Source organism: Peromyscus maniculatus, chromosome 6 (genome assembly GCF_049852395.1).
Source record: "Peromyscus maniculatus bairdii isolate BWxNUB_F1_BW_parent chromosome 6, HU_Pman_BW_mat_3.1, whole genome shotgun sequence".
Taxonomy (NCBI): domain Eukaryota; kingdom Metazoa; phylum Chordata; class Mammalia; order Rodentia; family Cricetidae; genus Peromyscus; species Peromyscus maniculatus.
Window position 1 is genome coordinate 111,062,726 of NC_134857.1, and position 17,843 is coordinate 111,080,568.

The window sequence follows — 17,843 nt, forward strand, 5'->3', positions numbered from 1 at the left end:
GAACCCCTCTCTACACCTGCACTACAGTGTGAACCCCTCTCTGCACCTGCACTACAGTGTGAACCCCTCTCTACACCTGCACTACAGTGTGAACCCCTCTCTGCACCTGCACTACAGTGTGAACCCCTCTCTATACCTGCCCTACGGTGTGAACCCCTCTCTACACCTGCACTACGGTGTGAACCCCTCTACACCTGCACTACAGTGTGAACCCCTCTCTATACCTGCACTACAGTGTGAACCCCTTCTACACCTGCACTACAGTGTGAACCCCTCTCTACACCTGCACTACAGTGTGAACCCCTCTCTATACCTACAGTACAGTGTGACTCTCTCTCTACACCTGCACTACAGTGTGAACCCCTCTCTACACCTGCACTACAGTGTGATCCCCTCTCTGCACCTGCACTACAGTGTGAACCCCTCTCTACACCTGCACTACAGTGTGAACCCCTCTCTACACCTGTACTACGGTGTGAACCCCTCTACACCTGCACTACAGTGTGAACCCCTCTCTATACCTGCACTATAGTGTGAACCCCTCTACACCTGCACTACAGTGTGAACCCTTCTCTACACCTGCACTACAGTGTGAACCCCTCTCTCGACACCTGCACTACAGTGTGAACCCCTCTCTACCTGCACTACAGTGTGAACCCCTCTCTACACCTGCCCTACAGTGTGAACCTCTCTCTACACCTGCACTACAGTGTGAACCTCTCTCTACACCTGCCCTACAATGTGAACCCCTCTCTACACCTGCACTACAGTGTGAACCCCTCTCTACACCTGCACTACAGTGTGAACCCTCTCTAGACCTGCACTACAGTGTGAACCCCTCTCTCTGGAGGTCTGCTTCCTCTTACTTTTTGACTGAATTTTGTAAAAACAACAAAAATTGCTAAGCAACTAAAAGCCAACAGACATAACCCCGTCTCCATTGGAATTAAAGGTTTAATAAGAGCGCCACTAAAGATGAGGTCCAGACCTGGTTAGACTCTCATTTTCACATTTCAGATGTAGCAGGATGTGTAAAATATCAGAGTATTTGGGAAAAGCACAGTCCCTCTATGGCAAAGCGCGTAAAGGGATTTTCAAAGTGCTACAACTTGAGGCACGGTATTAAACTGCTGGATAAACTTGGGACTCTGATGTCATCTCCTAGAAGGCAGAAGTCCTTTTCAAGTATGGTGTGAAGTCTTTGGTTAGGAGGTCCAGAAATCCATGTGTGAGTCAAGGAGGAAGGAAGGAGCTTGCAAATGCTGAGGTTTAAAATCACACGGATTCCAGATCAGGACAGACTATCCTGCTCAAAGAGCAGCATGTCCATCCATGCGTCATCTTATCCACAATGTGTACAGCCTCACTCAGTCCCTCTACATTCAGTGTGCTGGTCTAAATCTTCAGGGTACCTAAAGATGAGCCTGTATTTCGTGCATCTATTTTGAAAGTGCTTGTAACTTATGAAAACATTATGGTGGGTAATATAAAGGTCGTAGAATCAAAACTTAATCAACACTTGGTTATAAACTATTCCACATTTTCCTTTTTAGTCATATTAGATTTCTATTCAGCATCTATTATTTCCCCCTTAGTAAACATTTGGAAGTCGGCCTGGGTACCTGGACAAAAAGTCTATGGGAAGATGCTGGAAGCTTTCACTCTGTATTATGTTTTAGCAGCTAAGGTAGCATTCTAAATTTGCCTAAAATGGTTACTTTAAATGATAAAAGAGTTTAGTTTAGTGTGTTTTTAAACACTGGCTTAAACAGGTAGGGCAAATTATATTGTGTTTTAAAATTATCCTAAAGTGACAGCAATAAGCACATGGATGGGCTTTCCCCTTAGGCACCTCCCTAACTCACTCCCAAGTTGCCTGGGCACCTACCAAGAATAAGGCACAGTGAGGAGGAGGCAGCAGTATGGAGCCAGGCCCCAAGGAGTCCACTGGGATAGGGAGGGACACAGGTAACGGAGGACACAGCTTCAGGACCGTGTGGGGCCAACACTGAGAAGAGGCTCAGAGAGCGCTTTCCAGTCACAAGGCCAAGTGTCTTAGGGACCCAGAGATGGCATCTTTGAATTACGGGCCTCAGCACTGCAAAGCTTCCTCAGTGTGAGGGCTACATACACACACAATAAAACATCCGTACAGTGCCTCCAAAGAAAGGCTCGGTATAACCACGGTTCCTTCCACAGTACCTTGGAGACCCAAGGGAAGGGCCAGACTTGGGCTCTCTGAGCCGACACTGTTGACCGTCAAGGATCCCAGCCGCAGAAGAGGCCCGCAGAAACCCACCACTATGATAAATCCTTTCCCACATTTGTGGCCCCTGGAAAGGCCACTCGAGGCCCACTTATCAAGAAATGGCTCCTTGTTTTGGAGACGATTCAAGTCAGTCACACTATGGCTGGTGACACACAGGAGAGGAAGTTCAGAATCATTTGAATGATTGACCAATTCCATTATTATCCATATGCTTGGGCCCAGCATGGGGGGCCCAAGTCAAGGCAGAGCGGACGGACCTGGGCTGGGCACTGGGCTCACTGCTCCCGTGGTTACAGACAGCACCCACACAGGTAGACAATGACCTCAAGAGAATGCTTTTCTTTTTCCCCAGTGTCCGGGGCGAGGGGAAATTTCACCCTAGCTTTATAGAAAGCAGAGAACCCAGTCCTAAACACCAAAGATACTCATAAGACAAGCCCAAAGAAACTGATATAGAACCTATGCTAAAAAAAAAAAAAAATTAATGAGAAAAAAATTTCTTCCTTAATATAACCTGGACCTGCATCCCTTTCCGACCAAGGGTCTTTGCTGAACGCACTCCCATGTTCTCAGGGGCCCCGAAAGGTCTGAAGGCAGATAGCTACTACTGGATTGCCCAACATTCGCTAAGAGCAGAGAGGCCATGAGAAATTTCACTACCCTCATTTTAGCATGGGACGATGGAGGCTGAGAGATGCGGTCTGCTCCTGGTGGAATCCACACAACTCAGTCCCGCATCCATGCTTCCCGGTGGGCAGGAGGCGTGCGTGGAGTGGGATCCTTCCCTCCAGTCTCTCGTCTGGAGCCTCTCTTGGCTGCCCTGACTTGCTGGACCCATGCTAGACAACACGGAGCGTGTCTGGGACACATGCTCGCCTGCTGCCCCTCCTCTCCTCTCGGGGACATCCTCATCTCTTTGAGACGGTGACGTTAAACGGATGTGGGGCTAAGGTTAGACCAAATCTCCCAGTCATGATGGGCTTCTCCGAACCCTCGGGTAAGGCAAAGGTGAACGTCTGCATCAGGCTCACAAACATCAGGAACAATTCCATCTTGGCCAGCTGCTCTCCCATGCACACCCGCTTTCCTGAGTGAGATGAGAGAAGAGGGAGAATTACGATGCGTCCCTGTCCCTTTGTAGCAGGTGTCTCACTTGAGTCTGGGGAGGGTTCTAGAGTAAAATCGCCACAGAAACCACAGCCCCCTTCGGTTTATCTGTCCGCACAACCAGTTCACCACTGTGCTCCTCCTAGTCACGGATCCCAAGCCACAGCCACCTTGCCCTTTGCCTTCCCCGTCACCTGGAGGACTAAGGGGAAGAGTCAGCTGAAAGTTTCTGGAACCTTCCATTTCCACAGAAAGGGCTTTGTGTGCCTCCATCTAGGAACCCAAAGAAAGACTGAGGGTAGAGAAGCCCTCCCGCACCTGCCCAGCGGACCAGGACCTGTTTGTTCTCAGCCTGTGACACGGTGGAGGCACTTGCTGGCCCCAAGTCCTGACACCCAGAGTTCAATGCCTGGGACCCACGTGGTAGGAGAGAGCTGAGTGTTTCAAGTTGTCCTCTGGTGTGTGCAGGGGCGTCTGACTCGCTCCCCGCCACAGACACACACACTGAATAAAATGTAATTTAAAAAGTTGTGCTCAACTCCAATAGTTCCTTAACCTCCTCTGCTTCTCCGGCCCCAAAGAGCCCAAGGCACTGAGGAAGGGAGATTTCCAGTCCTAAAGATTAAGCCCAACTGCCTCCTCCTTTCTTCTTTCTCTCTTGGGGATGGAACAGAGGGCTCAAACATGAACGGAGTTCTCAAACATGCAAGGCAAACAGTGCACGCCACTATGAGTCACTCCATCCATAGTGCTACTTTAGGTTTATTTTCTGAAGAAGAAGAAAAAAAGCTGAGCCAGCAAAGCAACTCAGGCGAGAACGGACTCCTGCGAAGCTGTCTTCTGATCGAGACACCTACGCTTGTGTACATACACCTCAAACACGCACGTGTACACACACACACACACACACACACACACACACACACACACCTCAAACATGCACGTACACACACACACACACACACACACACACACACCTCAAACATGCACGTGTGTACACACACACACACACACACACCTCAAACATGCACGTGTACACACACACACACACACACCCCAGTGAAGTTACAAACAAATTTAAAACCAAGGTTTCACTGACCTATCCCAAAAGGAATAAAAGTTTCTCTTTTCAAAAGTTGTCCCTGGTCATCCAGAAATCGATCAGGACAGAAGTCATCCGGTTTCTCCCAAACGGCTGGGTCTCTGTGTAGTGACCACAAGTTGAGGATGACCACCGTGCCTTTGGGAATGGTGTATCCTTGGAGGACTGGAGACAACAGACGGGAAGTCAGTGCCACGCTTGCTTTCACTATTAGCTTCCTTCCAACATCACTGTTTCAGGAGGGAAGTGATCCACCTACTTAACACTGTCATTGGCGGAGAACACATTCTGAGGTTCCTGGGGGGAAGGGGAAGAGCTTATCAACCAGCACTTTCTCCCTGCTCAAGCCCAGACACAGCCTGAGATGGGAGGGGCAGGGCTAGTGTTGAATCAGATCAGGCTCTGTGAGCCAAGTCAGGGCATAAGAACTTACAATCAAGAAAACACTGAAACAGAAATAGAACATAGGTAAGCTTTCTCCAAGATTTATATACTCTTAAAATGCATACAGAATGTGTCTTATTTAGGGTTACTATTATTGTAATGAAGTAGCATGGCCAAAGCTAACTTGGGGAGGAAAAGGGTTTATTTGGCTCACACTTCCATATCACTGTTCGTCATTGAAGGAAGTCAGGATAGGAACTCAAACAGGGCAGGATCCTGGAGGCAGGAGCTGATGCAGAGGCCATGGAGGGGTGCTGCTTACTGGCTTGCTTCACATGGCTTGCTCACCACCCAAAACAGGCTGGGCCTTCCCCCATCAACTACTAATTAAGAAAATGCCCTACAGCAGCAGTTCTCAACCTGTGGGTCAAGACCCCTTTGGGTGTCAAACACCCTTCACGGGGTTTGCTAAGACCATCAGAAATATCAGACATTTACATCATGATTCATAACAGTAGCAAAATTAGTTGTGGCGCAGCAATTAAAATAATGTCATGGCCGAGGTCACTGCAACATGAGGAACTGTAATAAAGGGTCAGAACATTAGGAAGGTTGAGAACCACTGCCCTACAGGTTTGCCTACAGCCCGATCTTATGGAGGCATTTTCTCAATCGAGGCTCCCTCCTCTCAAATGACTTTAGCTTGTGTGAAGTTGACATAAAACAAGCCAGCAGCACAGAACGGACCAGCTTACAGGCTTTTCTGTCCACACAGTATGATGGGGAGGGCACACTAAGGAAAAAGATCTACCGGGAATTCAACGCCCACTGTTACCAGCTGCAGGCTGACCCCCTACAGGTACCGGGCACTTCACGGTGGGTCGAATCTGCGTTCTGGGCTGTCTCTAGAAGCCTTAAACTTTGCCCTCCCCATCAACCTCTCTCTGTCTCGCAGAAACAGCTGACCCTGAAGTCACAATTCTCCTGCTTCAGCCTCCCTGGGGTTACAGGTGTGTGGCACCCTTCATTATAAAGGGAGGGTTAAAGACATGCTGGATTCTGCCATGTGATAGGTTAAAATTGACGACCCTGGAATCAGGCTGGAACATTCCAATTTTTAAATTACACTTTGGTTGCAGAATTTTAAAGACCAAAGTGGGCTAACTTGGGGAAGACTAGAGGGGTCACTATCAACTCCAGAATTGCTTCTGCCCAAATAGCTGACTTGGGGGTTGACATCATGTTTTGCTAGTGTAAGTGTGCACACACGGGAGGCCAGAGGACTCCTGGGAATGACTGCGGTGCCTGTACCAAAGATAACAATCCCTGGACCCTCCCACCCCCCCACCCCCCCCCACCCTCCCCACCCCCCACCCCCGCCTGGGACACAGAGCTAGTTCTGCTGTGGCCACACCCCTCCCCACACTACGCATGCCCTCGGGGGCACACGGAGATGCCAGGCTCCCGACTTGCCTGTTTTCTCCGAAGTCATATGAGGGATGGCCAGGGGCACCGCCATGGAAAGCCTCTGCACCTCCATGATGGTGGCTTCTGTGTACGGCATCTGGGCCTTGTCCGTGAGGGAAGGAACTCGGTCATGACCAATGACCCTCTCAATTTCTTCATAAACCTTTTCTATGCAAAAAGGAAAGAATGAAGCGCAGATGAGCCTGGGAGAGCTGAGTCAGCACTGTTGCACAAAATGTACCCAGCAAGGGGTCAGTGGCCCACGGTGGCCTCATTCAGGACTGGTAGAGAAAGGAAGCCATGGGGGTGGGGCGCTGCAAGAACAGACCAGGCCAAAGAAGCAGCATGCTCATTTAACTGTCATGTGACTCTCTAAGCTGTAGTATCATGTGACAGTCTCAAATACCCCACAAACGCTACCTTAGGGGTTGCTGTAGTGGGGGACACCCCCCCAAAGCCTGGGGTTGCAGGTCTGTCCCCACAGTGGTGTCATTAAGAGGGAGGCCTTGTGGGAGGATTTGGGCTGGGGTGGAGGTGGGGAGTGAGGGGTGAGGGGTGCCCTTGAAGAGAATGATGCAACCCTAGACCTTCCTTCCTTGTCTCCTGCACCCGCCCAGAGGACACCCCCTCCACAATGCACTGCCCTACCACAGGCCCCATGGACACAGGCCCCAGACCGAGTCCTCAGAAACCACTCGCCAAAACACTTCCCTCTTGTCAGCTGGTTAGCAATCAATCACACTCTGTTCCAGCATTGAAAAGCTGGCTGACACCGGTTCATATACGTGTGCTCCTCGCCGACCTGGAGCTTTGATACTCAAAACCTTTATGTAATAATAAAGCTACTGTTTTAAGCAACTAAGTTTGGGGATAATCTGTTGCTTAGTAATAGCTAGTTAAAAGAGGCAGCCACAACGACGACTATGGTAAGAAAACAAACCAAAATGGGCCCCGGAAGAAGTTCACAACTTGTCCCCTGGAGCTTTATAAATGTGAAACTTTCCATGGTGTCTCTGTCTGTTTTTACAGAAAACTTAAAGCTGGGTGCTGATTTATAAAGAAACACTCCCCCCCCCCCCCCCCCCCGTTTTGGAAGACCCAAGTCCAAGAACAGCAGCCACTATTCAGTTACATGGCAGACAGTACAGTGAGAGCATGTGAGAGAGAGAGAGGTCACAGGGCGAACAGGAATCCCGGGGGACGCAGGGACCAAGGCTGCTCCTTTTGCAATAACCCGTCTCGTGGGAACTAACTAGGGCCAGTGAGAACGACATTATCCTGCTGGAGGACGAGAGAGACGGCATGGGAAAGGGATTCAGCCGTGCTTTTCAGAAATCTTCCTTCATGTTCTTGAACTCCTCACAAATCCTGTCTCCAGATGAAGCGTTCTCAAGCTGCTGTGACTAACTAACTACCTTGCCCTAGGTATCTCAAGGTTCTACCTCCTCAATGTGACAGCACTGAGGACCAAACTTCTAGCACATGAACCTCTGGGGGACACCTTCAAATCATATCCACTGATAGTGCGTAGCGGAAGGGGCTATACTGACCCAACCAAATTAAGGATGTGAACATGGGGAACACATTCTGAGCTATTCGGTGTATCCCCATCTAAGCACAGTTACACGCTATGGAGTAACACTTTCGTCAATCACAGACCACAGAAACAAGCGTGGTCCTATAAGATGATGTTGCCTAGTAACACTATGGTTACCTTAGCTCAAGTGTACCCTGTGATGGTTGCAAAATGATGAAATCATCTAATGTCATATTCTCAGAACAGGAACCCATTACTCAGCAGCATGGGTTGTAAAATCAGAGAGCCTTCCCCAGCCAAGGAGATGGGACTATGGGAGCATGGTCAGAGTGCTGCGGCCTCGCTGCCTCCGACGACAGAGAAGAGGACCACAGGTCAAACAAGCTGGCAAGAGCAAGGAAATGAATTTCCCTCCGGGGCCTCCAGAGAGCGACACAGCCTGGTCAACACCCCAGGTCCTTAGTCCAGGGAAGCACACACCACACTTCTGATCTAAACACTCAGAGCAAATCCAGGCTGGTTCACGTGACTAGGCTGGTGGTGACTAGTTACAGCTGAAGTAGAAGCCAATCTACCATGCTCTCTTACTCATCCAGTGTTTCCTGCCACTTCCTGCCACCGGGCTGATGTGCTGGCACCAGCTGTGACTTTCACGGACGCTTTGGGGCTTGTGTTCTCGCCATCTTCAAAGCAAGATGGAAAGGTTCAGAGGAGCATTACAATTTGCACAGCCCTAAGACACCCTACTTCTCTCACGATCCTTCACTTTCAATGACTTCGGGGGTTGGGGGGTGACACGGGACACTGGACTATGGAGACTGAAGCAGGACGAGCAAGCTACAGCACTGGTCCATCTAGAAACCCGAGGCTTCGCTGTTCGCATCTCACGCTCCCTATAAAATGCAAGTGTTGATTTTGTTTTCCAACCTGGAAACCCGAGTGCCCGGGGTTAGCAGATCCCAGGGGTTGCTACCTGGTTTAAATAAATACCCTGCCCTGACCCTGAGGGAAGGACAAATCTCCCAATTACCCTGCACGTCAGGGTTCAGTGCCATATACAGCAGGCACCAGAGCAAAGAGTTGGTCGTGGTGTCGGTGCCGGCGATGAAGAGGTCCCCGATGATGTAGAAGAGGTAGTCCTCGTCGAAGCTGGTGCCGCCGCCGCCGCCGCCGCTCCTCCTCCTCTCCTCCTCCGCGTGCAGCAGGTACATGTCGATGAAGTCCTGAGGGTTGCCGGCGTCCAGAGACCCCTGATGCGCTTTGATGATGTTTTTCAGGAAGCAGGTTATGTCCCTTTCAATCTGCCTTAGTTCCTTAAACGGCCCAAAGGGGAGGTAGTAAAACCAGGGGCATATGTTGATCAGGAAGAGCTGGCTGTGCAAGCAGATTTCTAAGCCTCGGGACATGAAATCCAGCACCTTCTTGAACTCCTTGTTTGTGTAGTCGAAGCGTTGGCCGAAGCACAGGGAACAGATGATGTTAGAGACGGCATTGCTGATGACCGGGAAGGGATTGAAGGGGGCGTCTCCGTGTTTCTCCATTTCTTCTTTTACATACTGGAACTCCTCAATAATCTTGGGCTCCAGGCTAAGCTTTCCCAAACCAAAATGACGAAGGGTCGAATGGGAGAATTTCCTCTGCTGTTTCCAGATTGGACCATAGTGTGCAAACACAATTCCTGTAGCGGACAGAGAGGAAGGTGAGATCAAGGCCTGGGAACAGCAAACAGGACTGACCCTGAGCTATAGTCTGTATTTTCAAGTCTCCAGGCCAAAGTTCCTATGCAGATAAAGACAACCGGGTAAGTGTCATTATAAAGACATTTGTTTCCAATAAATGCTAAGTCTAAATTAGGATTGCTTGCTAGAAAGTTGTTATTATTTATTGTAACTTTGGCTAAAATGAAAAGCAACGAGTTTTGATGCCTAAAATTTTTGTGCACTTAAATATCTTTATGCACCACAACAGCAGATTCAGCTTAGAAAACCTTTCTAACAAAAGGCCCCCATACTTGTAGCAGGCTTTCTTTTGTGCCGTCAACCAGCTGGTGACACAGAGACTTCTTATTAGTTATGAATGCTCAGCTTCGTCTTAGGCTTGTCCCACTGGCTCTTTCAACTTATTTTAACCTGTTTCTCTTCACCTCCGTTTTGCTGCGGGCCTTTTTTTCCCCCCCTTTCTTTCACTCTGTACGTCCCACTCCGTGGCTGGCTGGCTGGTGGCCGCCTCGCTGGCTGGCCCCAGGCGGTCCCTCTCTTTCTCCCTTGTTCTCTTCTCCCTCTCTGCCTGACAGCCTTGCTTATCCCTCCACTGCCTAGCTACCAGCTGTTCAGCTTTCTACTAGACCAATCAGGTGCCTTCGGCAAGCACAGCAACACATCTTTACATCGTTGAACAAACGCAGCATAAACAAATGGAACACGGCTCTGCCTAGTTAAAGTGATATTCCACAACACATACTCAAAATGCCACATTCTAAACACTGAACAGAAGTATAACTGCAGTGGCAGACTGACTCAAAAGCAGAAAGCACACTTCTGCCTTCCGTGCAGAGCCCAGCCTCTGCACAGTGCTGAGCACACAGCAGACGCCTGCTAAAGTGTTAGCTGAAGAAATGAACACCCCATCTGGAACTGAACCATGGGCATGGAAAATCGGGACCTAGTAAATGTTAAATAATCAGGCTGGAGAGATGGCTCAGAGGTTAAGAGCACCGACTCCTCTTCCAGAGGTCCTGAGTTCAATTCCCAGCACCCACATGATGGCTCACAACCATTTGTAATGAGATCTGGCACCCTCTTCTGTGTACATAATAAATAAATAAATCTTTTTTAAAAATGATAGCCGGGCGGTGGTGGCGCACGCCTTTAATCCCAGCACTCGGGAGGCAGAGGCAGGTGGATCTCTGTGAGTTCGAGGCCAGCCTGGGCTACCAAGTGAGTTCCAGGAAAAGGCGCAAAGCTACACAGAGAAACCCTGTCTCGAAAAACCAAAAAAAAAAAAAAAAAAAAAAAATGTTAAATAATCAAAATGTAGGCTGATGGCAAAAAAAAAAAAAAAAAAAAAAACCTGGAAGCACCTGAACTCATCAAGAGCTGCATCCTGCCAGACAGTGGTGCATACCTTTAATCCCAGCACTTGGGAGGCAGAGGCAGGTGGATCTCAGTGAGCTCGAGGGTAGCCTGGTCTACAGAGTGAGATCCAGGACAGCCAGGACTGTTACACAGAAAAACCCTGTCTCAAAAAAAAAAAAGAAGAAGAAAGAAGGAAAAAGAGCTGTATCCTATTTGATCCTAACATGTACTAACATGGTACCCACTATGAACCCAACAGACCTGCTCCTAGAAGGACCAACTATAATCAAATGTTTCTTAACTTCCGGCTGCCCACTTCATCCTCTAGTTTCCATAATGTCCTTTATCATCTCAGCCAATTCTCCTTCCTGTGGGGAGCGGGTGAAGTCCTGAACAAGTGTGTGTTGCTGACATGAGCATGGCCATGTTAAGGACCCCAATGGCTCAGACTAAGGGGCAGCAAAGCCCCCCAAACACAAGCTAGGGCCAAGGGTTGAAACACATGAGCCCGTGGCGGGGGGCAGTCCACATTCAAACCACCAACACCATGTTCTGAATCCTTAGCATGTGGTGTGCAGGATCCAAGTGCAAATGAAATGCTGACCTGGTTAGTTGTTGAGTTCCTTTACATTTTTGTTTGTTTGTTTGTTTTTTGAGACAGGGTGTCTCTGTGTAGTTTTGCGCCTTTCCTGGAACTCACTCTGTAGCCCAGGCTGGCCTCGAACTCACAGAGATCTGCCTGCCTCTGCCTCCTGCATGCTAGGATTAAAGGCGTGCGCCACCACCGTGCGCCTGGCTTGAGTTCTTTTATATTCTAAGTACCTCTACAAAGTGTCTTTCAAGAGTGGCAGTTCAGCTCAGTAGTACAGTGCACAACTACCATGCACAAAGCCCTGGGTTCAATCCCCAGCAATGGAAAGAGAAGCATTTCAATATAAACATCTATGTAGACAAATGCATGCTTGAATATGGACTACCTCCAATTTTTACAGACATCACTAAAGGCAAATTGATGAGGCATAAAATATGGATATCTGCACATGAATAGACATTGTCAAGTTACTGTTCGGTAGATTAAGAGCAGAGCAAAAGTACATTCACAGGAATATGAATATCATCGTTTCAAGCAGTGGCCATCACTTGATACTTGTAATTTTTTATTTTTGCCACTAGGGGGCTGAAATGTACCTTGTGTGATTTTCATTCACATTTCTGTGATTGTCAGTGTGGGTCACTGATGGGTTTCTTATTTCACAATTCACACCCGCGTGGATATTTTCCGCCTATATATTTCAAATACATTGTTAACCCTTTTCATCATGTGATTTTTTTGATAAACCTATTTAAAGACATCATGTGTAGATTTAAAAAAATTTCTTTCTATCTATCTTGTGTGTGCACGTGCATACACGCTGTGTGTATGTGTGTGTGTGTGTGTGTGTGTGTGCGCGTGCGCGCGCACGCGCGCGCAGATGACCGTGGAAACCAGAGAGGGCACTGGATTCCGGGCAGCTGAAGTTATAGGTGGTTGTGAACTTCCTGACATGGGTGCTAGATCTGAACTCAGGTTCTCTGAAAGAGTATTAAGTGCTCCTAACCACTGAGCCATCTGTCTAGTCCACATGTATACATTTTTTTAAAGATAGGGTGTCACTTTGAAGTCTACACTAGCCTTGAAGTTGTGACAATCCTCCTGCCTTAGCCTCCCAACTTCAAGACTATAGGTGTGAGTCACTGTGTCTGTGTAGCAACCTTTTCCTTTTGATCTGTGCTGTGTGTCTTATTTTGGAAATCCCTTCCTACCAGGAATTCAAAAACACACCATTTTCTTATACAATTTTAAAACTTTTACTGTGAAAACAGATTTCTGTGTTTTAAAGGTTTATTTTATGTTTATGTATGCTTTGCCTGAATGTACGTTGGTGCATCATGTGTGTGCTGGGTGCCTACCGAGACCAGAAGAGGGTGTTAAAAGTTACAGATGGCTATGAGCTGCCATGGATGCTGGGAACTGAACCCAGGCCAGCCCTCTGGAAGAAGAGCAAGCACTCTTAATTACTGAGCCATTTCTCCAGCGCCCAGACTTTGACGGTCTTCATGTTTAATTCTCTATAATTTACCGACAATTCCTATACATGAAGCATAAATACAAGTTGGTTTTTTTCTGTACATCTGTACAGATGTGGGGGCGGTAACATGTATGGGCAGGTGCATGAGGAGGACGGCCTCCGTGTCCTGTTCTGTTCCTTTCTGCCTTAGTCCATTGACTGTCTCTTATTACATCTGGAACTTATCACTAAGCTGGTTGCCGGTTGCAGGATATTTGAACACACTGTGTGAAATGCACCTTTTGATTGGTTTAATAAAGAGCTGAATGGCCAATAGTTAGGCCAAAGACAATAGGTGGGACTTCTGGAGAGAGACGGGAACTCGGGGAGGAATCTAAGGCACAGGGAATTTGCCAGAGAGAAGCAGAGGGAGTTGGATGTACAGTATGGAGGAGAGGTTATGAGCCATGCAGCAGAACGTAGATTAATATAAAAGGGTTAATTTAAGTTATAAGAGCTAGTTGGGAACAAGACTAAGCTAAAGCCAAGCCTGCATAATTAATAAGAAGTCCCCATGTCATCTGAACTGGCAGTTCAAAGAAAGTTTCGACTACAGTAGCCAGAAAGACAAAGTGATTCTCCTGTCTCAGCATCTGGAACACAATTCAGAAACTAGTTCTGTTCACTGTGGCCTATGGCTATGAAGTCAGGGAGCTGCCACCTAAATTGGATGAGGGGTGCAGAGAAGATTGGAGGTTCAAGTTAACATATTTTCCTTGTCTTCCTTCACTAGGAGCCAGATTAGTTGAGTGTTCTTGGTCTAACTTTCATCCAGAGTTAGACTGAACTTCTGAAGACTCCTGTCTTAATCTAGAAGCATCGCACAGCGGCTGTCATATGTCCTCCGTCTTGAACCCATCTCTAGCCAAGAGGCCAATAAGATGCAGTTTAACCCAGAACATTCGTTTTCTATCTCCTGCAGAGGCAGGAGTGGTCTTAGGAGCAAAAACTAACTGCACTTCATATAGCATTCCAATTCTGCTGGTCTTAGCCCAATGCTCACTTCTGCCTCCTTGGATTACAGGTGCCTCCAACTCCAGGGCCTTTCTGAGGCCCTGCAGCAGGAGTTTCCACAGGAAAGTGAGGAATCGGGGTGAGGGAGGGGATGTCAAAGTGTGAAGTCAGGGGCCACCCTCCTGAATGGAAGTGTATACACGCCATCCACAGTGAAGCAAAGCGAAGGCTTCAGTCGTGTACTTCAGCGTCTAAAGACGGAACACAGGACTGGCAGATGGCTGAAGAGTGGAGATCACCACCTCAGTGTCTGCAGAGGGAGACATGGAGTATGGGAACAGAGTAGAAACCACGGGCACAGTAAAGAGGCCGTCTAGAAACACTCCCTGTCCCTCCCCCAACATTCTTTTAATCTTAGGCAAGTTCTTAAGACGTGGGCAGACAGCAGCCACGTTCTTGTGAAAATATTTAAGACGTGGGCAGACAGCAGCCATGTTCTTTGTGAAAATATTTAGAGAGGCTATGAACCAACACACCTGGTTCAACAGGCCCTAGTTTGGCTTCTGGACTTTGTTAAGGAAAAATATCTTCTTATACTTTTGCAATTGAAAGTCATGGGGTGGAGGGGCCTCGAAGTCAGTTCAAGACACCCCAAGACCAAGTCCTCAGCACAAAGGAGATGGATTTGCCCTAGAGGGACAGAGGGCAGGGGATAAAAGACAGGAGACAGAGGACCAGAGAGAAGGGGAAGGGATGTTTGTGGAGGAGATGACAAAGGACTGTCTCGGGATAGAGAAGAAGCAGGTGTGACCCATAGGCAAATGGCAGTTTATAAGGTAAAGGGGGAAACCTGGTGTTAAGAATGAGTTGGTTAATTCTGATTGGGCATATTAATTAAGGTGGCTTTTGACTGCTGAACTTCAGTACTTTGATATCTGGATGTTGGTAGTCAGCCTCTGGAGGAGGAAGTGGTCAAATTGGGGAATATAATTAGGCTAACTTTAGGAACGTAATCTAATGGTTTCTAGGAGCCATATTTGCCATGTTCGGGTTGGCTAGAGTCCCTTCAATGGGTGAAAAGAATTTTCTTTTTCCTTTTCTAACAGGGCCAAAGTTTAGAAATGTTGGAGTCACAGACCTATCTATGAATGAGGTGGTCTCCTGTAGGACAGAGAAAGGATGGCTCCCAGGAGGGTGGCCCCTGATTTCACACTTTGGTATCCCCTCCCTCACCCCGACTCCTAACTTTCCCATGGGTCTCCCACTTTGATCTCGCACTAGAAACCACGCGCGCGCGCACACACACATACACACACAGGCACACACACAGGCGCGCACACAGGCGCGCACACACTCGGCGCAGTGCAGGACGCAGGTGGCCACCTGCCCGCCCCAGCCATCCCGGGTCCGGAGCCTGCGGTGTGCTCACCCTTCTCCTTGGTCATGATGGAGATGAGTGGCAACCGCGGGCGGTCACTGAACACTTCAGCCTGCTGCACCAGCGCCTCGCGCACGCTGCGGAAGTCGCTGAGGACCACCAACAGACTGTGGCCGATGAATAAGCTGAAGACGTTGCCGTAGACACTGGCCAGCTTGGCCAGGCGCAAGTGGAAGGCCACGGTGTCTGTCTGGCCGCCCCGGCCCAGCCAGAACTGCCGCCGCAGGAAGCGCGGCACCAGCAAGTGTCCCATGTTACCCACGAGTGGCCGGGGTGCGGGCCCCGGAGGGATGCCGCAAGCGCGCTGCCACCGCAGCCAGACCCAGCCCAGCAGTACCGCCAGCCCGCAAAGCAGCAGCGCGCCTCCCGCCGCCCGCCAGTGCAGCCCAGCTCCCGGCTGCTCCCCAGCCGCGGGATGCGGATCCCCGGGAGAGGACATGCTCTAGGTGCCGGCGTCTAGCTCAGCAGCAGACGCGCCGACGCCGGCGCCAGTCGCCGGCAGCATGGCTCGAAGGTCAGGGGCGGAGTAGGGCAAGTTGCGCTCTCCGGATTGGCTGCGTCGCGTGCCCCTCTCCGCATCCTCCAATCAGCTGCTCCTACGTTAGGGGCGGGGTCGTCTTACCAGACAGCTGGTAAAGGGTGGCGGCCTGAGACAACAGAGCGTGGGATGTCCTGAATTTTGTTGTTGTTTGCTTTTGTTTTGTTTTGTTTGTTTTGCCGCTGTAGTGTGCTAGCAGTAGCAGGCTCCTACGCAGAGTGTGAGCTTTCTGTGGGTTTCTGCGTGTGACTTGATTGCATCAAAACAGTCACACGCTGGGAAGGCTGACAACTTTATCATTGGCAATGGAGGAGACCTGAGATGCTGATTACAATTTTAAAAAAAAAAAGTGATTTGCGGATATTCCAACAACACGGCCCTTGAATCTGCTCTGGTGATGGCTCCTGAGTCCTTTACCTTCCTGTTATTTACAGGCCCGATGCTGTGGTTTCTCTTGGTTAGGTTGACTCTAGAACTCGCTATGTAACCAGCTTGGCCTCGAATTCAGAGATCCACCTGCCTCTGCCTCCAGAATTGGGGTATTAAAGGCATATGCTACCATGCTTGGCCGGAGTTGAACCAATTTTTCTAGCCCTTGATTTTGTGATGCTGGGGGTCAAATCCTGGGCCTTGTTCATGCTAGGGAAGTGCTCCATCTCTGATCCACATCTCTGGTTCCTGTGTTAGACCAATTCAATTTTGATCGTGTGTCGTCCCCCCCCCACCCACCCACACACACACAATTTGAACACTACAGTGCTTTATAAAATAACCAAAACATAGCAACTTCTTTTTATAACATGTTTTTTTTCTACCAAGTGGGGTAAGCTAAAGTTCAAGCCTCCTGTTCTCATACTATTTTTGACATATTTTGTCAAGTATACAGATACTTTCTTCCTTCTCCCCAAACTGAAAAAAGCCCACCTCACATTTCCTGTAATTAACCGTTATCAGATTCCTTTTTTTTGTAGCTTAAAAAAAAAAAAGATTTCTTAGTTAAGTTAAAGACATTGAAATCTTAATTACTAGTGTGTGTGTGTGTGTGTGTGTGTGTGTGTGTGTGTGTGTGTGTGGACTTGTGTGGACTTGTGGACTTTGTGATGGACTTGTAACTCAAAATCAATCCAGCCTTAAATTTGGTAGTCTTCCTATTTTGGCCTCCCAAATGCTGGGATTGCAGGAATGCAAGACTACACCTAGAAGAGCATTTTAACTTTTCATCCGCTTGTTGCCAGGGACAGTCTTCAGTGTGTCATTTTTTCTCTTGACGCCTTTCTCTCAGAACACATGCCACTTCCATCTTTATAGGAAAGTTCAGTTCACAAATTACTTAACAGTTCAGTCCCTTTTTTAATGGCAGAGCAGGGTATCTATCTGACACATTGGTTTGCCTTATCTTCTGCCACTGCCCTGCTACCAAACACGTGGACTGCTTTGATTTTGGAGTTAAGATACCCCTTCCAATCCTTGCACAACTTTGTGCACATAAAACTGGACTCTGTTGCTTGTGAAATTCTGCCTTCCAGGAAGATTTAAGTCTCTGCAGGGGGTTCTTCCCTTCACTGCCCCCAGAACCATCACAGCATATACATGAAACTAGATCTGGAGGGTGATTGAAGACTGACCCGATTCAACAACCAACAGCCTCCTTCTTGGGTAAGACACAGCTGCACTCATGACTTTTCCTAAATATCCTCTTACTTTCATTAATAGCTGTGTTATGTGCTGAGTTATAACTGTATGCCCCAATTCCTCAGACTATGACCCTCACGTCTGGGAGGGATTGTATCAGATATAATTCAATTAAAATGAGGCTATGTGAGTGGACCTGAGGTCAAGTGGTCATAGTCTCCATAGTCACACCG

General features: G+C 48.5%; 2 protein-coding genes across 2 annotated transcripts in view; one reads left to right on the forward strand and one right to left on the reverse strand.

Moving 5' to 3' along the window:
* Nucleotides 1–17,843, forward strand: part of Lef1 (lymphoid enhancer binding factor 1) — a 272,799-nt gene that overhangs the window by 183,915 nt on the left and 71,041 nt on the right. The gene's annotated exons all lie outside the window — the stretch shown is intronic.
* Nucleotides 937–15,967, reverse strand: Cyp2u1 (cytochrome P450 family 2 subfamily U member 1). The gene is made up of 5 exons (XM_006970370.4): nt 15,432–15,967; nt 8,897–9,544; nt 6,336–6,497; nt 4,476–4,643; nt 937–3,356 (listed from the first exon to the last, which is right to left on the reverse strand). Exons 1-5 carry the CDS (start codon nt 15,877–15,879, stop codon nt 3,178–3,180), a joined length of 1,605 nt encoding a protein of 534 aa, XP_006970432.1. The 5' UTR covers nt 15,880–15,967; the 3' UTR covers nt 937–3,177.